Source organism: Podarcis tiliguerta (assembly GCF_965153285.1).
Source record: "Podarcis tiliguerta genome assembly, chromosome: 14".
Classification (NCBI taxonomy): domain Eukaryota; kingdom Metazoa; phylum Chordata; class Lepidosauria; order Squamata; family Lacertidae; genus Podarcis; species Podarcis tiliguerta.
Window position 1 is genome coordinate 4,784,069 of NC_139547.1, and position 19,268 is coordinate 4,803,336.

The 19,268-nt window shown below is 45.7% G+C and overlaps 1 protein-coding gene and 1 long non-coding RNA gene across 4 annotated transcripts in view; one reads left to right on the top strand and one right to left on the bottom strand.

The window, feature by feature from the left end:
* Positions 1-19,268, top strand: part of LOC310664289 — a 258,524-nt gene that overhangs the window by 203,901 nt on the left and 35,355 nt on the right. The window lies entirely within an intron of this gene.
* Positions 1-19,268, bottom strand: part of DAPK2 (death associated protein kinase 2) — a 63,143-nt gene that overhangs the window by 13,224 nt on the left and 30,651 nt on the right. For all 3 annotated transcript variants that reach the window (XR_014504826.1, XM_083413120.1, XM_083413119.1), the window contains 6 exons: positions 9,590-9,811; positions 7,315-7,453; positions 5,052-5,181; positions 4,363-4,411; positions 3,673-3,699; positions 332-484 (listed from right to left, as the gene is read on the bottom strand). Coding sequence is in view for 2 of the 3 variants with exons in the window: in XM_083413120.1 (XP_083269246.1) it covers positions 332-484; positions 3,673-3,699; positions 4,363-4,411; positions 5,052-5,181; positions 7,315-7,453; positions 9,590-9,811 (720 nt within the window). In the remaining variant the exon portion in view is untranslated. The remainder of the gene's footprint in view (positions 1-331; positions 485-3,672; positions 3,700-4,362; positions 4,412-5,051; positions 5,182-7,314; positions 7,454-9,589; positions 9,812-19,268) is intronic.

The following is a 19,268-nucleotide window of genomic DNA, read 5'->3' on the forward strand; positions in this document are numbered from 1 at the left end:
TGAAGCTACCAGCATGAGTTTGACCAAACTGCGTGAGGCAGTGGAAGACAGGAGTGCTTGGCGTGCTCTGGTCCATGGGGTCACAAAGAGTCGGACACGACTAAACGACTAAACAACAACAACAACAACACATTGATTACATAGGGAATCTGTGGGCTAAGGGAGCAGAGAGTGTGAGACAGCAGTAGTTGGAGGAGAATTCACTGTGGAAGAGGAGGAATGAACTGAAGGTGGCACGAGGGGGTCACCATCCACGCTAAGCCAAGGTATGGGTCAGCTCTGAGATTGGCCTTCCTCTCATCTTCCTCCTGGTGGGTCATTTGGGGCTCACCGGGTATCTTTTACCAGAAGCTTCCGAATGAAATCTTTGGCGAGGTCACTGGTGTGGCTGAAGAACTCTTCGTCAAATTCATAGTTCACAGCTGTGATGTTAGCCAGCGTCTCCTGTTTGGTATCTCCGAGGAATGGCGAAGCCCCGCTAAGCCTAGAGGACCATAGGGAGAGAGAAGGGTCATTAGCCTACAGAGAAAAACAGGGAAAATTGGTCTCATTCCTGACCCCATAGCAGAGAATGCTATGCCTGCAGTTTTTCTGCTTGCTTTAAAACGGACCATGGGGGGGGGGGGGACTGAATGGTGTATTGACAGCTCCTGAAGGAAGGGAGAGGACAGGCTGAGCCCATGAAGCTCTTAGAGGCAGACTCCATTGTGGATTAAATCTAGGGTCTTATGAAGAGCTACGAATAGGAGACAGAATGATCTGATAATAATAAATAATAATAAAAATTATTTATATCTCGCCCTCCCCAGCCGAAGCCGGGCTCAGGGCGGCTAACAACAATAAAACAGTACAAAGGTACAGCACAAACAACACTCTAAAATCAGTCATTATAAAATTAATTAATTCAAGCCACTGGCAACCATTGGGCCAGAGCTCCACGAAGATTGCCGAGGGAGGGAGTCAGGCTGTGCCCTGGCCAAAGGCCTGGTGGAACAGCTCTGTCTTGCAGGCCCTGCGGAAAGATGTCAAGTCCCGCAGGGCCCTGGTCTCTTGTGACAGAGCGTTCCACCAGATCAGAGCCACAGCCGAAAAAGCCCTGGCTCTAGTTGAGGCCAGCCTAACTTCTCTGTGGCCTGGGACCTTCAAGATGTTTTTATTTGAAGACCATAAGTTTCTCTGTGGTGCATACCAGGAGAGGCGGTCCCGTAGGGCACAACACCCAGGGAATTTCTCCTGTGAAATAAATGGGAGCTCCTCAAGAGCAAAACATTCACTTGTGGGGCTCCCATTTATTACTGAGGGCCAGTGTGGTGCACTAGCTAGAGTGTCGAACTCGGGCCTGGGAGGCCAGGGTTCGAATCCCTACTCAGCCATGAAGCTCAGTGCGTGACTTTGGGCCTAACCTACCTTGCAAGGTTGTTGTGAGGATAAAAGTGGAAAGAAGGAGAAGCATGCATGCAACCTTGAGCTCTCTGGTGGAAAGGCGGGATTTAAATGTAAAATTAAATATATAAAATAAATAATGGGGTTTCCACAGAAATAAATCACAATCAGGGGATTGTGCCCTATGTAAGTTAGTGCCATTTGGACTTCCTATTCCAGGACAAAAATGTCTTGGGCTCCTCCTACCCAAAATTTGCTCAAGACAAGAGGTAGGAAAGATGCAGTGAAATCAAATCCAGGAAGCCCCTGGTGCAGGGAGGAAGTTATTTTTCTGAAGGTTCAGCAGCTGGCCTTGTTTGCAAGGAAAGAAGCCCTGCCTGCCAATAATACAGAGGGTGATCAGCAGTCTTTATTTAGCCTGGGAGAGGAGCCTGGCTTCTTTCTCAAACGCCCTTCACTGTAAGCGACGTCCTTTGCTTACCTTCTTTTTTAAATAAAATGTGTCATCGCACTTTCTTGTCTGTCTTTGAAGAGGGATGCTGAGTTGCGAAATCAAGAGACAGGGAAATGCTGCTCCTGTCCCAAGGGCTGAAACAGTCTCCCACTTCCAGGTCTGTAACAGTCACCTTCCATATTTAGGCTGTGCAGCTTAAATGCTATTTATAGGGACAGACCTTAGCTCAGAGGTGGAGCATCTGTTTTGCATGCAGAAGGTCTCAGGTTCAGGCCCCACAACATCTCCAGGTAGGTATGGGAACATCCCCTGCCTGAAACCCTGGAGAGCTGCTGCCGGTCAGTGTAGACAACACTGGGAGAAACCAGTGGGTTGGCTCAGTATAAGGCTGCTTCCTACATCCTAACATGTTTGTGGCAGCATCTCCTGACCAGAATGTAGGAATCATGTCCCTGTTACAGGAAAGGAGGTCAATGTGGAGGAGTGGGCAGAGGCTTCATCTGGAACCAGGGAGACCAACTCATTACTAATGGGGGGGGGATGCTTAACCCTTCCCCACTGAGTCATATTCTCACGCTGCATCAATACAGAGCTTTGAAAACATTCTCAATAATTTGGAATGATTTTTGTGCTGGTCGGTGTAATTATTTTACTTTCTGCATTGCAATGCATTATTTCCAGGGGCATACCTGAAGTTATTCACTATTTTGCATAGAACTGAGCTGTTGTTACACTTAAAAAAACTGTCCTGCATTTGAGATTTTGGAAAACTTTATGGTATATAAAGTTGGTCTTATTTCTGGTCAGTTGTCCATAATAAACTGGTGTGGATGATGCTCTCATAATTCTTCTTCTTTATGTGCTGTTTTACTGCAGTTGCTTTCGTGCATCACTTTTGTTTTTCTGATTATGTAATTTGCTTTGTAGGGTAGGCCAGTCTTGGTATCTGCATATTGCAGCTGTTGGGGAAGGAGGCAGAGAGACAGACACATGGCTCGCCTAAGGTCTCAGGGCTTCGTGGCAGAGGCAAGATTTGAGCTGAGGACTTTCTTACCACTACCCAACGCTAGTTCCATTTGAGCAAGGTTTTTTGTGGGAGGGGGGGATTTGGGAGATGATAGGAAAAGAACACCCAGGAAAAGACTAGACACTGGGGACACACAACTTCATTGAGACTGAGGAGCATTCCATGGACACAGACTCTCTTTGTTTGCATTCTGCAGACTCCCCCACAGTGACTTTGCACAAATTCAACTTCCAGCCCAAGGACAAGGGTAACAACAGTTTGCATCAAAGTGTTCAAAGCACACAAGAACCTAGTGCTGGTTTGGGGGGGGGCACAGAGCTCAGCATAGGAAGACACTGCACTGCCACCTAGCAAGCAGCCTTGGCAACTGCATGGTGGAACTGGAATTTGGAGAAAGCTACCTGCATGCCCAGAGGTGGCAAGCAGGCAGCTGTGGCTCAAGCAGATTCTGAACTGGGGACTAGAGAGGTGCTGGGCTAAAAACAGGGGTGGGTGTGGCTGGCTTCCCCTTGCCCCATGGAATCCCTGCCAATGGTCTGCTCTGGAATATGATCTTGGGGTGGAGGAGAAGGGGTGATTCCAGGGAGGGACTGCTCTTTATCAAGGGTAAAATTGACCGAGTTCTACCCAGCGTTCTCTGCAACAAATCCAGGAACTGGGAGTGACTTCTGCTTTAATTTGCTGGGGGCCAATTTGTGCAGATAAAATGGTGGGGTGGGAATCATGTATGTCACATTGAGCTCCCTGGAGGGAAAGCAGGGCATAAAAGCAATACAAAAACAGAGATATAATCCAGTGCAGTACTTACAGAATGTAAGTGATGACTCCTATACTCCTGAAACAAAGCGAAAGAAAAAAGATGGAAATATTTGAATTAACACCCAGTATTGTGTAATCTACTGGCATATGCATATGGAAAGTGGGAAGAAGAAAGCCACAGTGGGACCTAACTTTGACACATAAACACATTTTATACCATGTTTGGTTGTTTTTAATAATAATATAAGAGAGCAATAATATAATATTGCTGGTGTTTTTCCATAGAACTTGGCCAAACTAGTTAAGAAGCTTTTGAATATTTACCAACTTATAAAACCCCAGCAGTGACTCTTTCACTTGACGCAACCAAAGCTTTTGATAAAGTTAATTGGGATTTTCATAAAGAATTATTAAAATTTCAAGAATTTGGCACCCAAAGTTTATAGGCATTATTGATCAGCGTTATAATAGCAATTTAGCCCATATTTGAGTTAGTGGTAGAGGATTCTAATCAATTTCCAGTCTGTAAGAGAACAAAACAAGGTTGCCCACTTTCGCCCTTTTTATTTGGAACCACTGGCTGAACTAATTAGAAATTACCCGATAATAACTGGAGTTCAAAGCAGCCATATGCAACACAGTATAAGAATGTTCGCAGATGATATCTTGCCTTTATCTCGAACCATCAGACAAGAAGTGATGCTATACTGGAAGGGAATGGAAAGAGGGAAATCCTTACCACATATCTGCAGCCAGCCCAAGAGGCTCGTAGTTCACTATTTCTGGTGCTGAAATGAACAGCAAGAATGAGCAAGAGGGTGCACCAAAGATTTTAAAGGCAAGTATAGAACCACAAACCTAGAAGGCAGGCCCGCCCGCGCGCGCACACACACACACACACACCCTCTGGAGCCCCCAGGACACAATTCCCCTCCTCCTTCCCAACCCGCACTCTCAGCGCCACTGCTCATGCCCCACCTCCACAAACAACAATGAATTCCCGGGGCATAACTCACACCAAAGGCTGGTCTCCTTTGGAAGGAGGTCATGGGAGGGCTTGCGGGCATTTCATAACATTTGAGAACATTTTCAGACTTGCAGGTGGATCTATGTGAAGGGGGCAAAGCTTAACCTAGGAATGGAAAACGTGTGGCCTTCCAGGTGTTACTGGACTTGGGATAGCCTCAGCCAGCAGAGCCAATAAGCAGGGAGAATGGGAACTGTAGTCGGCCAGCATCTGGAGGACCACAGCATCTCTACCCCTCCAGTGCAGGGACCCCCACAGGCCAGTTTCCATGAAGCACACATACTTTTCAGTCGCGCTAATCTAAACAAGTGGCAGCCATAAGGAATGCCAGTGACTGTAGTATAAACTTTGAGTGACTGATTAAACAATCAACAACTAACAGTGAAATGGCTGAGACTTACCCACAAATTCTGGTGTCCCAAAAATATTTTTAAACTCAACGCCATCTTCTATTTCATGAGCCAGACCAAAATCAATCAGTTTTATGTGCGGGATGGGAATATTCTTTTCTAGCAGCATAATATTCTCAGGCTTATCGGATAACAGGGAAGACACACATACAAAGAAATAATAAAGTCAGTTTTGTGGATTCATCCAGCCCTATTTTTTAACAGGAATATAAGAATCTGCCTCTTACTGAGTCAAAGCAGGAGTCCATCAGATTCAGTATTGTCTACACTGATGCGTGGATTGCTTTCAGACACATACTCCACCCACCCCCACCCTGGAAATGCCAGGGATTCAACCTGTGACCATCTGCTTACAGAACAGATGCTAAACCACTAAGCTACAGCCCTTCCCTAACCTAGATTCAGGTGGGCCGATAGAAAAGGGCGCCTCTGGTTGCCCTAAAACAGATGCAAAATGCAATTCTATGCACCAAAGCAAATGTTGCTGTCTCATGCTGAGTCATGGTCTGCAGCTCTAGTAAAGGACTCAGATGACAGCTCCAGCGTCATATATCAAGAGATTTATATTTTGATGGCTGTCGTAATTTCAGTTTACACTTTCCCCCTCAACTGCACAAGACAATGGCAATACAAAATCTGGCAGCTGCAGAGTTTCATAAAAGGAGCTTAGAGACAGGACACCTGTTTTGTATACAGAAGGTCCCAGGCTCCATCTCTGGCAGCATCTCCAGTTAATAAAGGCTCGGTTCCCCAGAGATGGAGAAGACCCTTCTCTGCCTGAGACAAGCATGGAAAACCCCTTGCCAGTTGGGGTAGATGGGCAAACAGCCCAACCAGCGGCTAATAGGCAGCTAAATGTTCTTAATGATCTTTTCCCAATTGGTAGTTATGTTACTCATGTTACTCTTGAATGCTTAAGACTTGGGGGTTTGTTTGTTTCATTTTCTAGTACGTGCAAAACCATTCCCCATCACTCTTTTTGATCAAGTACCCCACTTGCTTTTCCAGTCTGAAACAACTGCCACCACTTTCATTCATGAAAAATTCCCAGTCCTACATTCCCTAACGGAGGTCTTGGTGGTTCCTTTCTCCTTTAAAAACAGAAAAGGGTGGGGAGAGCTTTGAGCCGCAGTCCAAAGCTGTAAACAAAAAGCTCATTTAACCTGGATAAAAGTGGTTGGATAAATCAAGCCCCCTGATTCTCCTCTTGAGGAGGTGAGTTACAGACTCTGAACCTCTGTGAAAAGATTCTACATGCTCAGTCAGAGATACTGGATCACAGAGGGAAACCTGGGTGCACAGTGGTGGAAACTGCAGTGGAGCATTGTGTACGCGCACATGCAGAGTTACCCTATTCACCCGCCCCTTCTTACTTCTTACTCTGAGAGATGCAATCAAGATTCCCTCCCTCCCTGCCATTTAACCTGACTTTTCTCTTCCTGAAATGCAAAGGCACTGCAAGGTTCAGGTGAGGAAAATGCCAGAGGTCAGACAGAAGCAAATCACATTCGCTACCTTTGTTCTTTTCCTAGTTCAGTTTACAGGGTGGAGGGTTGCTACACAAGGGGCAGGCCAGTCCCCAAAGAGGAATCTTCCACCATTCACAGCACAGCAAAGGCAGGGAGGAACTCAGATTTTGAGATTAGATTACAGGCTGTGCTTGCTTTGACAGTGAGCACAGTTCCAGTGTATACAAATCAGCTGAGCTCTGGTTTATTTGTTTATAGAATTTCTTACTTTCCCTTTCCCCAGAAGGTTGCAAAGGCTTACACGTCCACACTGCACAGGAGCCATGAAAACCAAGCATGTTTCAACCACACCCCAGCCTTGCCTTTCCCAACCGGGTGCCCTCCAAATGTTTTGAACTGCAACTCCCACCTGTCTCAGCCAGCAAAGCTAAAAAAGGCTGAGGGCTGACTGGGAGTTGTAGCCCCCAAAATATGGAGGGCACCAGGCTGCTGAAAGCTGGTCTACAGTCAGCTGCCAACAGGGTCGCCAACTTGGACCCCAGATTATGGATGCCCAGAGGCACATGCGACGTAATGTGACGTCATGATGTCACGGTGTGCTGTGACATCATGACATCACATTACGTCACATGTGTTGCAGAGGTGAATGGGAACCCTGGAAGTCCTGCCAAGGCCCTATGGTCCAGCACCCACAACAAAAAATTTGTGGGTGCCCAATCCCCCAGGCTCCCCTAGAGTTGGCATCAGTGGCTGCCAAGCCCCTTCTGCCTGACTTCCCTGCTTACCTTTAAATCAAAATGGGCTATTTTCTTGTCGTGTAAGTAGCTGACACCATCTAGGATCTGCTTAATGAACTGTGTGGCTTCCTCTTCACTCAGCGACTCCTTCTGGGCCAGGAAATCAAAAAGTTCTCCTCCAGACACACTACAAAGCCAACAAGAAAGTATCGTGATAGCTGCATTAACAGCAAAAGGATGCAGATTCATCGTACTATTTTGCTTCCGGTTCCCTGGATTAGTCTAATGGATGTTTCTAACAAATTACTGCTGCTGTTTGTTGAATAGAGCATTCATCCTGAATTCTTTGCACAAAGCTTATGAGGTGGTTAGACCGTGTCCAATTTTTGTTTTTATTTTGCAAAGTCTCTGGTCTTTATTGAGCATTTGTTCCAATTTGTTTAAGAAGTGATTATATGATAATGAGCACTAATCCTGCATTCTTCCTGATTTACTTGCTGTTTATAAATAATCTGGTTAATCATTCATTCACCCCACATTTTTAAATGCATTTGCCCATCACTTTCCAAACTGCAAAAAGTCCATAAAAAAAATAAATTGTTGCCCTAGGGCAGGGGTCTGCAACCTTTAAGACAAAAAGAGCCACTTAGACCCGTTTCCGAAGGGGGGAAAAACTGGGAGCCGCAAAACTCGTCATTATAAAAATAACTTTTTTGTCACTTTTTTATTATTTCTTTGTTTGACCCCTCAGAATTACTCCTCCTCATAGAAATAAATGTTAAATTAACAAGTTACCTTTTTTTGTGTGTGTGTTCTTCACTCCCCTTCAAAACAGTGACCAGCGTACATGTCCCCTTTCAATGCAGTGACCAGCGTACATGTCCCTTACAATGTAGCGGTCGGGTGGGAAGGTGACATTGGGACGGTGCGTGAGTAACGCACGCACCGCCCCCATGCGACGTCACAGCCAGTACAGTGCCCGCCACAGTGGGGAGTGTCGGGGCGCACAATGCGCCTCCTCCCCTTGCTAGTATCTGCCCCGGAGCCGCGGCAAAGGTGTAAAAGAGCCACATGCGGCTCCGGAGCTGTGGGTTGCAGACCCCTGCCCTGGGGCAATCCTGCATTTTAATCTGCTTTAAATGTACAATCCTAACATTCTGGTAGGCTCTTGAATCCCTCTTACAAATTACTGACAGTCTGGATGCAACCCTGGGAAGCCAAAAGCTCCCCTTTGTGGATAAGGCTAGGGGGAAGATTTACAACACTCTTTTTATTTATTATTTTTTGCTTTGTCCCATAGTTAAATATATTTTGATATACTACATATGCATATCACTTATGAATTTATTTTAAAGATAATTTATAATCCTCACCTTCTATCCCATATGGGACCTTTATGGAAATGAACGGTCAATGGCATCAGCAGCATAATAAAACCCTCAAACCAATTACTGCACAGAAAGGACAACTGGGATGGACCTGAACATGCTATCAACATTGCTGCCCCTCCACCCTAAATTGGCACCTTGCCAATTATAAGTTTGTTCCTTTAAGGATCTAACTTTCTTAAAATCCAATTTGATTTATGTCTTATGCTGCAAGTATTTCCTATTGCAGCTCAGTTATTGGTTTAAGATAGATGAACAAACTGATTTTATAGCCCCTGTGGTCCAGGAACCTGGATATAAGTTGAATGCATATAACGAAGCAGTTTACTGCCCTGAACAATGAGCCAGGAATGGGGTGTGTATGAGACTCATTCACACACCAACACCGATATATATGAACTTTGCCTTTGCACTTATTCAAAATCCAACGTGCCACCAAAGCTGGTCACTGAACCTTGAAAGTCTGAGGGACAGCTAACATGTTGCACACAAGTTCTCCACAAGGTGGCCCTCAGCACCAACACAGTTTTCTACGGAAAATCCCAAGAATATTAGACTGCTGGGGGGAAAACAAGAACAGAAGTGTCCAATCCCAATTGTGGTTTTAAGGGCTAGAGGGCCTGGAATTCTGCACTTGATGGGCTCAAATTTTGCACACAAACAAAGGAATAGACGGAGCTGACTGTATTGCTTTGCAATTATTCAAATAATTTGCATATATTCTCTCTCTTATTAAGCATAATTTAGTCTGGTTTTACTCTTCATGGTGAAACCCACAATACTTTATTCAGCTCCCCAGTGGGCTTCCGATATTTCAACAGATATTGCTTGTGCATATTCTAGCTTATCTTAAGAACTAGAAACTTTTATCTATTCATTTGTTTTAAAAGTGCTTTCCTGTGCATTTCAGCACATACGCAGCCTCTCCTACTCACAGCTCGAGGATAAGGACCACATCAGTCTTGTTCTCATACACGTCATGCAGCTTGATTATATTGGCGTGAAGGATCTGCTGCAGAATGTTGACCTCCCTTTCGATCTCCTCTCGCCGGACTCCACGGCGGCTGGCACGGCTCTGTCGTTTCTTGATAAATTTGGCGGCGTATTCCACCCCCGTGACCTTCTCCCGGCATTTCTTCACAATAGCAAACTGGCCGCTGCAAAGAAGAAAGAGGAGCTGAAGGCGATTCTCCCACACCAGGGAAACTGGCGATCCTTTGGGAAGTCAGGAGTCAGTGCAGGAGACGGGTTCAAATTCCTGGAGTAGCCCCACTTCTGGCTACAGACACAACGAAGATAGTTGGATGCCAAACTAATATGCTAAAATGCATTAAAATGTCAACAGAACCCTAATAATAATAATAATAATTTATTATTTATACCCCACCCACTCTGGGCAGCTTCCAACAAAGTACAGTGGTACCTCAGGTTAAGTACTTAATTCGTTCCGGAGGTCCGTACTTACCGTATTTTTCGCTCTATAAGACGCACCAGACCACAAGACGCACCTAGTTTTTGGAGGAGGAAAACAAGAAAAAAAAATATTCTGAATCTCAGAAGCCAGAACAGCAAGAGGGATCGCTGCGCAGTGAAAGCAATCCCTTTTGCTGTTCTGGCTTCTGGGATAGCTGTGCAGCCTGCATTCGCTCCATAAGACGCACACACATTTCCCCTTACTTTTTAGGAGGGAAAAAGTGAGTCTTATAGAGCAAAAAATACAGTAACCTGAAACTGTTCTTAACCTGAAGCACCACTTTAGCTAATGGGGCCTCCTGCTGCTGCCGCGCCGCCAGAACCTGATTTCTGTTCTCATCCTGAAGCAAACTTCTTAACCTGAAGCACTATTTCTGGGTTAGCGGAGTCTGTAACCTGACGTGTATGTAACTTGAAGCATATGTAACCTGAGGTACCACTGTATTAAAATACAATAGTCTGTTAAACATTAAAAGCTTCCCTAAAGAGAGCTGCCTTCAGATGTCTTCTAAAAGTCTGGTAGTTGTTCTTCTCTTTGACATCTGGTAGGAGGGCGTTCCACATCTGGTAGGAGGGGGTGCCACTACTGAGAAGGCCCTCTGCCTGGTTCCCTGTAACTTGGCTTCTCACAGTGAGGGCACCGCTAGAAGGCCCTCAGCGCTAGACCTCAGTGTCCGGACAGAACAATGGAGGTGGAGGCGCTCCTTCAGGTATACAGGGCCGAGGCCGTTTAGGGCTTTAAAGGTCAGCACCAACAGTTTGAATTGTGCTCGGAAATGTACTGGGAGCCAATGTGGTCTTGGCGGCCGCTCCCAGTCACCAGTCTAGCTGCCGCATTCTGGATTAGTTTTCCGGGTCACCTTCAAAGGTAGCCCCACGTAGAGCGCATTGCAGTAGTGCAAGTGGGAGATAACTAGACATAAGAATGTAAGAAGAGCCTTGCTGGATGAGGCAATGGCCCAACTAGTTCAGCATCCCGTTCTCACAGCAGCCAACCAGATGTCCCAGTGGGAAACCCGGAAGCAGGACCTGAGCACAAGAGCCCTCTCCCCTCCTGTGGTTTCCAGCAACTGGTATTCAAGCATCACTGCCTCTGAGCTTGGAGGCAGAGCACCCAAAACAAAGCACCAGAAAAAGATTTAAAGCTTTGAGTCTGCTTTCGAATAATGCTTATTTGGTTTGTCTAAAAAAAGAAATCTGAGCATAAAAGGGTTTTCTTAGCTCAGAGTTTCAGGGCTCAGAGAAGTTAGCCTTGGGTTAATGTACCCTTTTGGCGCCAGGCAAACTTATTTATTTATTTATTTATTTTTAAATAAATCTCCCAGGCTTTTAAAGTACTACCTTGTAAACTGTCCAGATTTGCTATGCAATTCTGGCTTGTTGTTGTTGTTTAGTCATTTAGTCATGTCCGACTCTTCGTGACCCCCTGGACCAGAGCACACCAGGCCCTCCTGTCTTCCACTGCCTCCCGCAGTTTGGTCAAACTCATGCAATTCTGGCTAGTTTTTGCTATTATGTTATTTATTACACTACATAGAAATTTATAAAACCTTCACAAATGAAAAATCTTTATGAAATCCTGATATGGTGGGAGGGGGAGACCTCCTAATACATTATTATTATTTTTTACTGATTGCAGAGTTATGAAGTCTACAAACACATTTTTTAAAAAACCTTAAAAGTTACAGGATTATCCCACCCACCCCCAGTCAAATGCCTTTATTTAAATGTTTTAGCACTCTACAAACTTTTACAATGAGACTATTCTTAAATGTCAGCTGGCCTGACCTGACCGCAGCTGCTGCATTTCAAGGTTATTCTTCAACCACCAATTTTAGTATTTCCTCCATAGCTCAGAAAAAGTGCTGCATCCTCTAGTATTTTAGTGTGATGGAAGCCCCCCCCCCCCCAGATCCAGATATGAAGTAATTAGTTAGCAGAGGAAGGAAGCAGAGAATTACACATAAAGTACAGTGTGGATGAGATCACTTTGCCGCTTCCTGTCTTCCTCTTGTACGCTCAACACAAGGTATGATTTGAATGCAGAGCAGGTGTTGGAGGGGAGAGAGAAATGACTGCTGTACTAAGCCTTCTCACGATTTCCAGGCAATAAACCCAAGACAGGTGAGAAAAAGAGACCTAATTCACATGATGCTTTACAGCAGACTTTCCCAAAACTGGTGCCCTCCAAATGTTTTGGACTACACCTCCCATCAGACCCAGTTTGGGGAAGGCCGATTATTATTTTGCATTTATACAGCACAAAACACATTGAATGTTTCATTGGAGAGTAACATAAGCAAAACAGAGGGGCCCAGATGATCTTACAATCTACATGTTCGCAGTGGGGAAGAAAACTTAAATGGAGCAAAGATGCAGCGGAGATATGTGTCCTTAGATTTTGTCTCACTTGAGGTTGGGGACACGGGTTTGAAGCCAAAGGCTTTGTGAAAGGTGTAGCAGGTACCATGGAGGGAGAATTCAGGACAGGGCAGCTCTGTGAGGGAGCCATGGCACTGTGTGCCGGAGGAGCAGCAGCAGGGCAGTCAATGAGCTCCACCTGCTCTGAGAAGGAAATAAGGAGGCTTCCAAGTTTTACTACTGCTTTACTACTGTTTATGAGCCGACGCACTGGCCTTCAACTGGTGGTGGGTGTGGGGACCCACAAGTAGGTTGTGGCCTGGTGCAAGGTGAGTCGCAACAGGAGCATTAAAGTAAAGGCACCCCTGCCCGTACGGGCCAGTCTTGCCAGACTCTAGGGTTGTGCGCTCATCTCACTCTATAGGCCGGGAGCCAGCGCTGTCCGCAGACACTTCCGGGTCACGTGGCCAGTGTGACAAGCTGCATCTGGCGAGCCAGCGCAGCACACGGAAACGCCGTTTACCTTCCCGCTAGTAAGCGGTCCCTATTTATCTACTTGCACCCGGAGGTGCTTTCGAACTGCTAGGTTGGCAGGCGCTGGGACCGAGCGACAAGAGCGCACCCCGCCATGGGGATTCGAACTGCCGACCTTTCGATCGGCAAGCCCTAGGCGCTGAGGCTTTTACCCACAGCGCCACCCGCGTCCCTAACGCCACCCGTGTCCCTATACAACAGGAGCATTACTATCACATTAATATGTGGTAAAAGATTACGAAATGGGTCCCCCTAATAATAATAATAATAATTTATTTGTACCCCGCCAATCTGGCTGGGTTTCCCCAGCCACTCTGGGCAGCTTCCAACAAAGATTAAAAATACATTAAAATGCATGTTTGGGTCAAAAGCAGGTCCTGGCTCTGAAAAAAAGGTGGAAGATACTTGACCTAGAGAAAGTTAGGGGACGGGTCAACACAGCTTCCTGCATAATGGGACACTGTGGGTGTAAGTACCAGGATAGGGGTGGGGGTGGGGCTGTCACGACAATAATTTACCACTCAACTACTGGGAAGAGGCCAGCTTGGAGAAAGAATTTGAAGAAAGATATAACTTGATTGATTGTTATTTATTTATTATGCATTTATATCCCATCTTTGCTTCCGACAGTTCACAGTAGTATGTGTGGATCTTCGCCCTACCTTTTTTCCCTTTTAAAAAAAATTCTCACAACAATCCTGTGACATTGCACCACAGAAGCAATTCTGCGACAGTTTCAGGTGAATGGATGCAGCAAAATATGAAGGGTTTCCTCCTTTTGCATCCGTAACTCGACTCACAGGCAGACATTCTACATGTTGTTTGGAATAATCCACATATTCAGATCTGCAGGTAGAAAATCTGCTCATCAAGAGGTTGAAGCAGCCTGAGGAGAGCTTTCTCCAAGTTCAGGGAATGGTTTTTTTTTTTGTCCTCCTCCTGTCACCTAGTGCCAGCAGGGGCTGTACCATTCAGGATGCAGAAAAGCCTCCCTAGGGCACCTCTCAACAGAATCCCATTCAGAATTCCAGACTGATTAAAATTACAGGGTTTTGTTTACACAGCAGAAGCTCTGAGCTATAAACTTTCCCTCTGTCATTAAACACATTACAAGTATAGTAATTACAGTATATGTATGCAGAGGGCATACATTATGTGGCATATCCTGCAATTAAATGCCATATTTCCCAATGTAATACTAAGAGTATTATATAATTAACAGAGAGACCACAGCCAAAGTCAGGTCTAAAGTCTCTCACACGTCCATAAAAGCCCAGAAATCCAGAGATAAGGCTCACACTTGACCTTCACATGGCCTGGAATGCCTTAGGATTGCGGTACGGACCCTCAACCACTAATTTTAGTTCTGTGATTGCTAGCCTGATCTACGCACAAAGATGGGTTATAATCTGCAGTGTCATTCCAGACCATTTCATTGAACGCTGGGGGATTATGGACCAGGCGAGCGATCTGCTTATACATCTTGGGATCTGGGTATTTAAAGAATTGTCTGATCCCATACAAATGTCTCCAAATGCAAAAATCTTCCACTGAGGTTCTTCCCTGGGTACCTCCATTCTCCAGCTTTAGGAACACATGAAGTTTCCTTACATCAATTCAGATTATGTGGATAATGTCATCATATGGTTTAGGCACTAGGTGGCAGTGGACCTAAGTGTGTCTGGGTGTAGTTGGGTTTTCAGTGCTGTACTGTTCTTCTTGGAGACAATGAAGTTCTTCTTTAGCTTCCCAGCATGGAAAAGTGTTGTGGGAAACAAAATATAAGATTTGTTTTTAAGATTGAGGTAGTCTTGATGTTTGGTGTGAATCTGAAGTCGTCATTTGATGCCAAATTGTCAACTAGGGGCACAGCTTCAAAGCATCGCCCACATCTCCCAGCTGGCTGGAGAATGTGGCAGAGCAGCTCCACCTGAAACCAACACACCTGGCTTAGCCTATTCCTCAGAATATGGATTAAGCCAGAATAGCTTGAGAGGTATTAGTATGGTAATATTACAACTGCAACAGACGGTTCCAAGAATTTCTGTGTTTGATCAGGTGCTTCCATAGGACTTTGGAACTTGCAGCAATTCGGTTCCCTTCTGTATCTTCAATTTTGTTTAAGGATGAGACAGGAATTTGATCCCCACATTTGTTTGTGCAGCAGCTGAAATGTTGGACTCCGGTATGGGAAGCGCATGTTCAAATCCCCACTCAGCTATGATCCCTCACGAGACTCTTCTGGGGCAGACCACAACTTCTCAGTCTAGCTAGTGCAGCTGCACAGTCCTGCCTCCAAGTGTAACAGGACTCAGAAAAACATTCATCTATACCCACTGCGAGGAGCCTTGTAAAATGTCAAGGCCGCAGCTGCACTATGGATTTAATGTAGTATCATACGACTTTAAACACTTGCGGCTTCCCACAGAGATTCCTGGGAACTGTAGTTTGTTAAGGGTGCTAAGAGCAGTTAGGATATACAATTCTGAGAGTTCCTGGGGAAGAGAGACTGGTTGTTAAACCATTTTGAGAACTGTAGCTCTGCAAAGCAAACAGAGGTCTCCTTAACAACTCTCAGCACCCTTAGCAAACCACAGTTCTTTGGGAGAAGCCATAACTGTTCAAAGTGGCATGATACTGCTTTAAATGTACCGTATTTTTCGCTCTATAGGACGCACCAAACCATAGGACGCACCGGACCATAGGAGGGGGAGAACGGGGGGGGGGGAATTCTCCCCCTCTCCGCTCAGCACCCCTTCAGCGAAGCGGCAGGAGAAATGGAGCCCCTTCCATTTCTCCTCCCGCTTCGCTGAAGGGGCGCTGCGCAGAGAGGAAAAACTGTGCAGCGCCTCTCCAGCGAAGCGAAGCCTGGAGAGCAAGAGGGATTGGTGTGCACCGACCCCTCTCGCTCTCCAGGCTTCAGATGGCTATCCGCAAGCCTTCGGAGCGCAGCGGGAACTTGCGCTGCGCCCCAAAGGCGTCAGGTGGCTATCCCTGAAGCCTGGACAGCGAGAGGGGTTGGTGCGCACCGACCCCTCTCACTCTCCAGGCTTCAGCGAAAGCAACGCGTAGCCTCCGGAGCGCGGAGGGAGCGCTCCCTCTGCGCTTCGGAAGCTTCGCGTTGCTATCACTGAAGCCAAGGAGCCTGCATTCACTCCATAGGACGCACACACATTTCCCCTTAAAGGGTAAAAAGTGCATCCTATAGAGCGAAAAATACGGTATAGTGCTGATGGGGACTAAGTCTCTGCTATCATTTTTTATGTGTTTAATTAATTAATTGCATTTCCTTTTGCATTTGAGTGTAAATCAGCATTAATTTGACATTTTGCATCAGTGTAGATAACTTTATTATCACTTTTTATTTCTGTCCATTTTTATATATATATATATGTGTGTGTATGCATGTACAACTTTTCTAGTTTTTCATCTTGGAATTTATTGGAATATATGAATCATAAAAAGAAACACGTTAACAATAAATCATAAACAAGTAATGTTTGTGTGGATGTGTGAGGATGAAGATTAAGCTATTTTATAGTTTAACAGACTTCTACAAGTAAAGGAAGGCATTCAGTCCTTTTCCTGCGGACTATTTACCTTGTACATGGTTGCTTTTTGAATTATTCCTGTGAAAGGTCCTGTTCAAATGTAATTGTTGGACTCCAACTCCCATCAGCCCCAGCTAACAAGCAGTCAATGGTCAGGAATGATGGGAATTGAAGTCCAACAATATCTAGAAGTCCATCCTTGCATTTCTGCACCCACAGTAAGTTCATCTCTATCCTGTGGGAGAAAGTTTGAGACACCCACATACTCAGCTCAGGTGATTTGCTGGGCTTCTCTCAGAGAACATGCTTATTTCTTTGGCATGCGCAGGATCAACAAACAGTGCCTAAGAAGATGACAGCATCATCCCTGTTGTACGTGGTCCTGCTTTGGTCCTGCTCCGCCTCACCTTTGCTCAAGCCCCCAAATCATAGCAGGACAGAGGAAGGACTAGAGCTGCCTGGAAGATTCCCCTGACACCAAACAGCATCCTGGTTTAACGACTTTCAGAAGCAGCTGCTCAAAGTGAGGAGACGAGAGGGAAGGAGGGAGTGTGTGCATTTGTAGGTCAATCCTTAAACAACTTGTCAAATTATTCTCAGCTTGGAAGCTGATAAAATATGATGCGCAGGACAGGAAGTTGGGAATTTTCTTACACTCCTCTCATGGGCCCTCCTCCCTCTTCGCTTGAAGATAAATGGACAAAGGGCATGTTCAGCTGCTCCACCACAAGCTGGGGGGTGGGGTGGGCTCACCAACCTCCATTTAGTGATCTAAAAAGGCAACTACCAGGCACTCACCATCTGCAGTGTAATCTTTATTTCTTGCTGGTGATCTTTCACTGGTGATCTCAGCAAAATGCTCAAGGGGCAAGCAAATAAATATTCTAGTTACTCACTCACACACTAGAAAACTGCCCTGCTCGTCTTCACTGTTTTCCCTCCTAGTCCTGGAGACACAGCACAGTCAAACTAGGCTACTGGCTGAACTCTAACTGGGACAAGACCAAACAGATGCAAGCAGGCAGTTTGGACACTCAAGGTGGCTGAGGAAGTAGAAATGGAGGGTGAAGCGTCCAATATATGCAGGTCCAGGACTGGAGCAGCATGGAAAGGTTTGGGGAAGAAGAGAGAGCAGGCTCTGTGTAATGCTTACTCTGAAAGCAATAGGCCCACCTCCATAAACTGGCTGCCTGGACAGAGTGCACTTTCTCCATCTAACTGAGGCAAAAATTGCAAGTCTGTAGAAAAACACAACATGAGCAGAAGCAGACTGATCCACAATCAAGGGTGGGAGGAAGGGAGTGGCTTTCAGAAGTGGCTTCAGCTGCCCTCTTCATCTGGACTTTAGGAAGCAGAAATGCTGAGCATGTGAACATTGTGGGATATTAGCAGCCAAACCTAATAAATGCATATTATGGCTACTTAGCATGAGAAGGGACTAATACGGCAGAGCTGAGACAACTACGTTGACCCAAGAGAAGTCCTTAAGTCACAGCCCAGATACAACAAAAATGGCCACCTAACCCCAACGCTCTGAAGAAAGCCATCAATCAACAATGTCTGTACAACTCTATAATTCCACAACACCCAAGAACCACCACACCAAAACACCGAACCACAACATCCCCCCACTTCAAAAATACACAGACTAGGCCACCAAGACAATTGAGATGGTACCAACCAAGGAGATGGCGAACAACAAAGAGATCGCAACATCTCCCATGATGACAACTGCCCAACAACAAAAAGGGACCTGAGGGAAATGGAACTGAGAATAGCAGAACTACTGAAGAAAACAGTGACTCCCCTGAAGACCATAATCAGCGACCTGACCTCCAAAGTGGAAATCCTCACTGGCACCATCTTCACTCTAGAAAAAGAAAACCAGATGCAACTAAAACAAATAGAGCAACTCTGAGAGGAAAACACATGTCTGAAAAATAAATTAGCTGATACGGACAACCGCCAAGAAAGAGAAAGCATGGAAGTGAGAATTAAACTACCAGGCCTAGAAGACTGCAACATCCGCTTCCGCAATTTCCCTGAGAAACTCATGTAAAAACACGCTGATTCCCAGACCATCCGCGGGTTGGATTTAGAAGGCGATTGGGCTGGATCCGGCCCCTGGGCCTTAGTTTGCCTACCCATGAACTAAAAAAACAGCCCCCACCCCAATACAACAACTAGCAAACAGGCTAAAATCCGACAGATAACTAACATAATGGTGGTGCCAGAGCATACCAATACTCACATCCCTATCTAATACCTCAACAAACCAACAATGCTATTAATGATACTGACAATGTTGTTTGTAAACCTTGTATCCAACACACAAGTGCCACAAAGGCGCTTGACACCGTCTCACTGACCGACCCCTATCGCAAGTGAAAGGGGAGACAGCCTGTTCTCAAAAAAGGACCTCCCTGCCAGCTGAGACACAGGACCAACTGGCTGGGAGCCAAATGGTCCAAGCTACTCAAAACAAACACCTATATAACTACATGTAGGTGACCCTCTATAACCTACTCCCCCAATCTTCAGCCCATCTCTAACTCTAACCCCCCCCCCCTTCCCCAACCCACCACATTATATGTCAGCACAACACACTGGGTTTGATAGACAATACAAGGTGAGAGACACAGGGCAACCCAGACGAGTTGGCAGGGAATCATCCTATAAGGTAGATAAGTAAGAT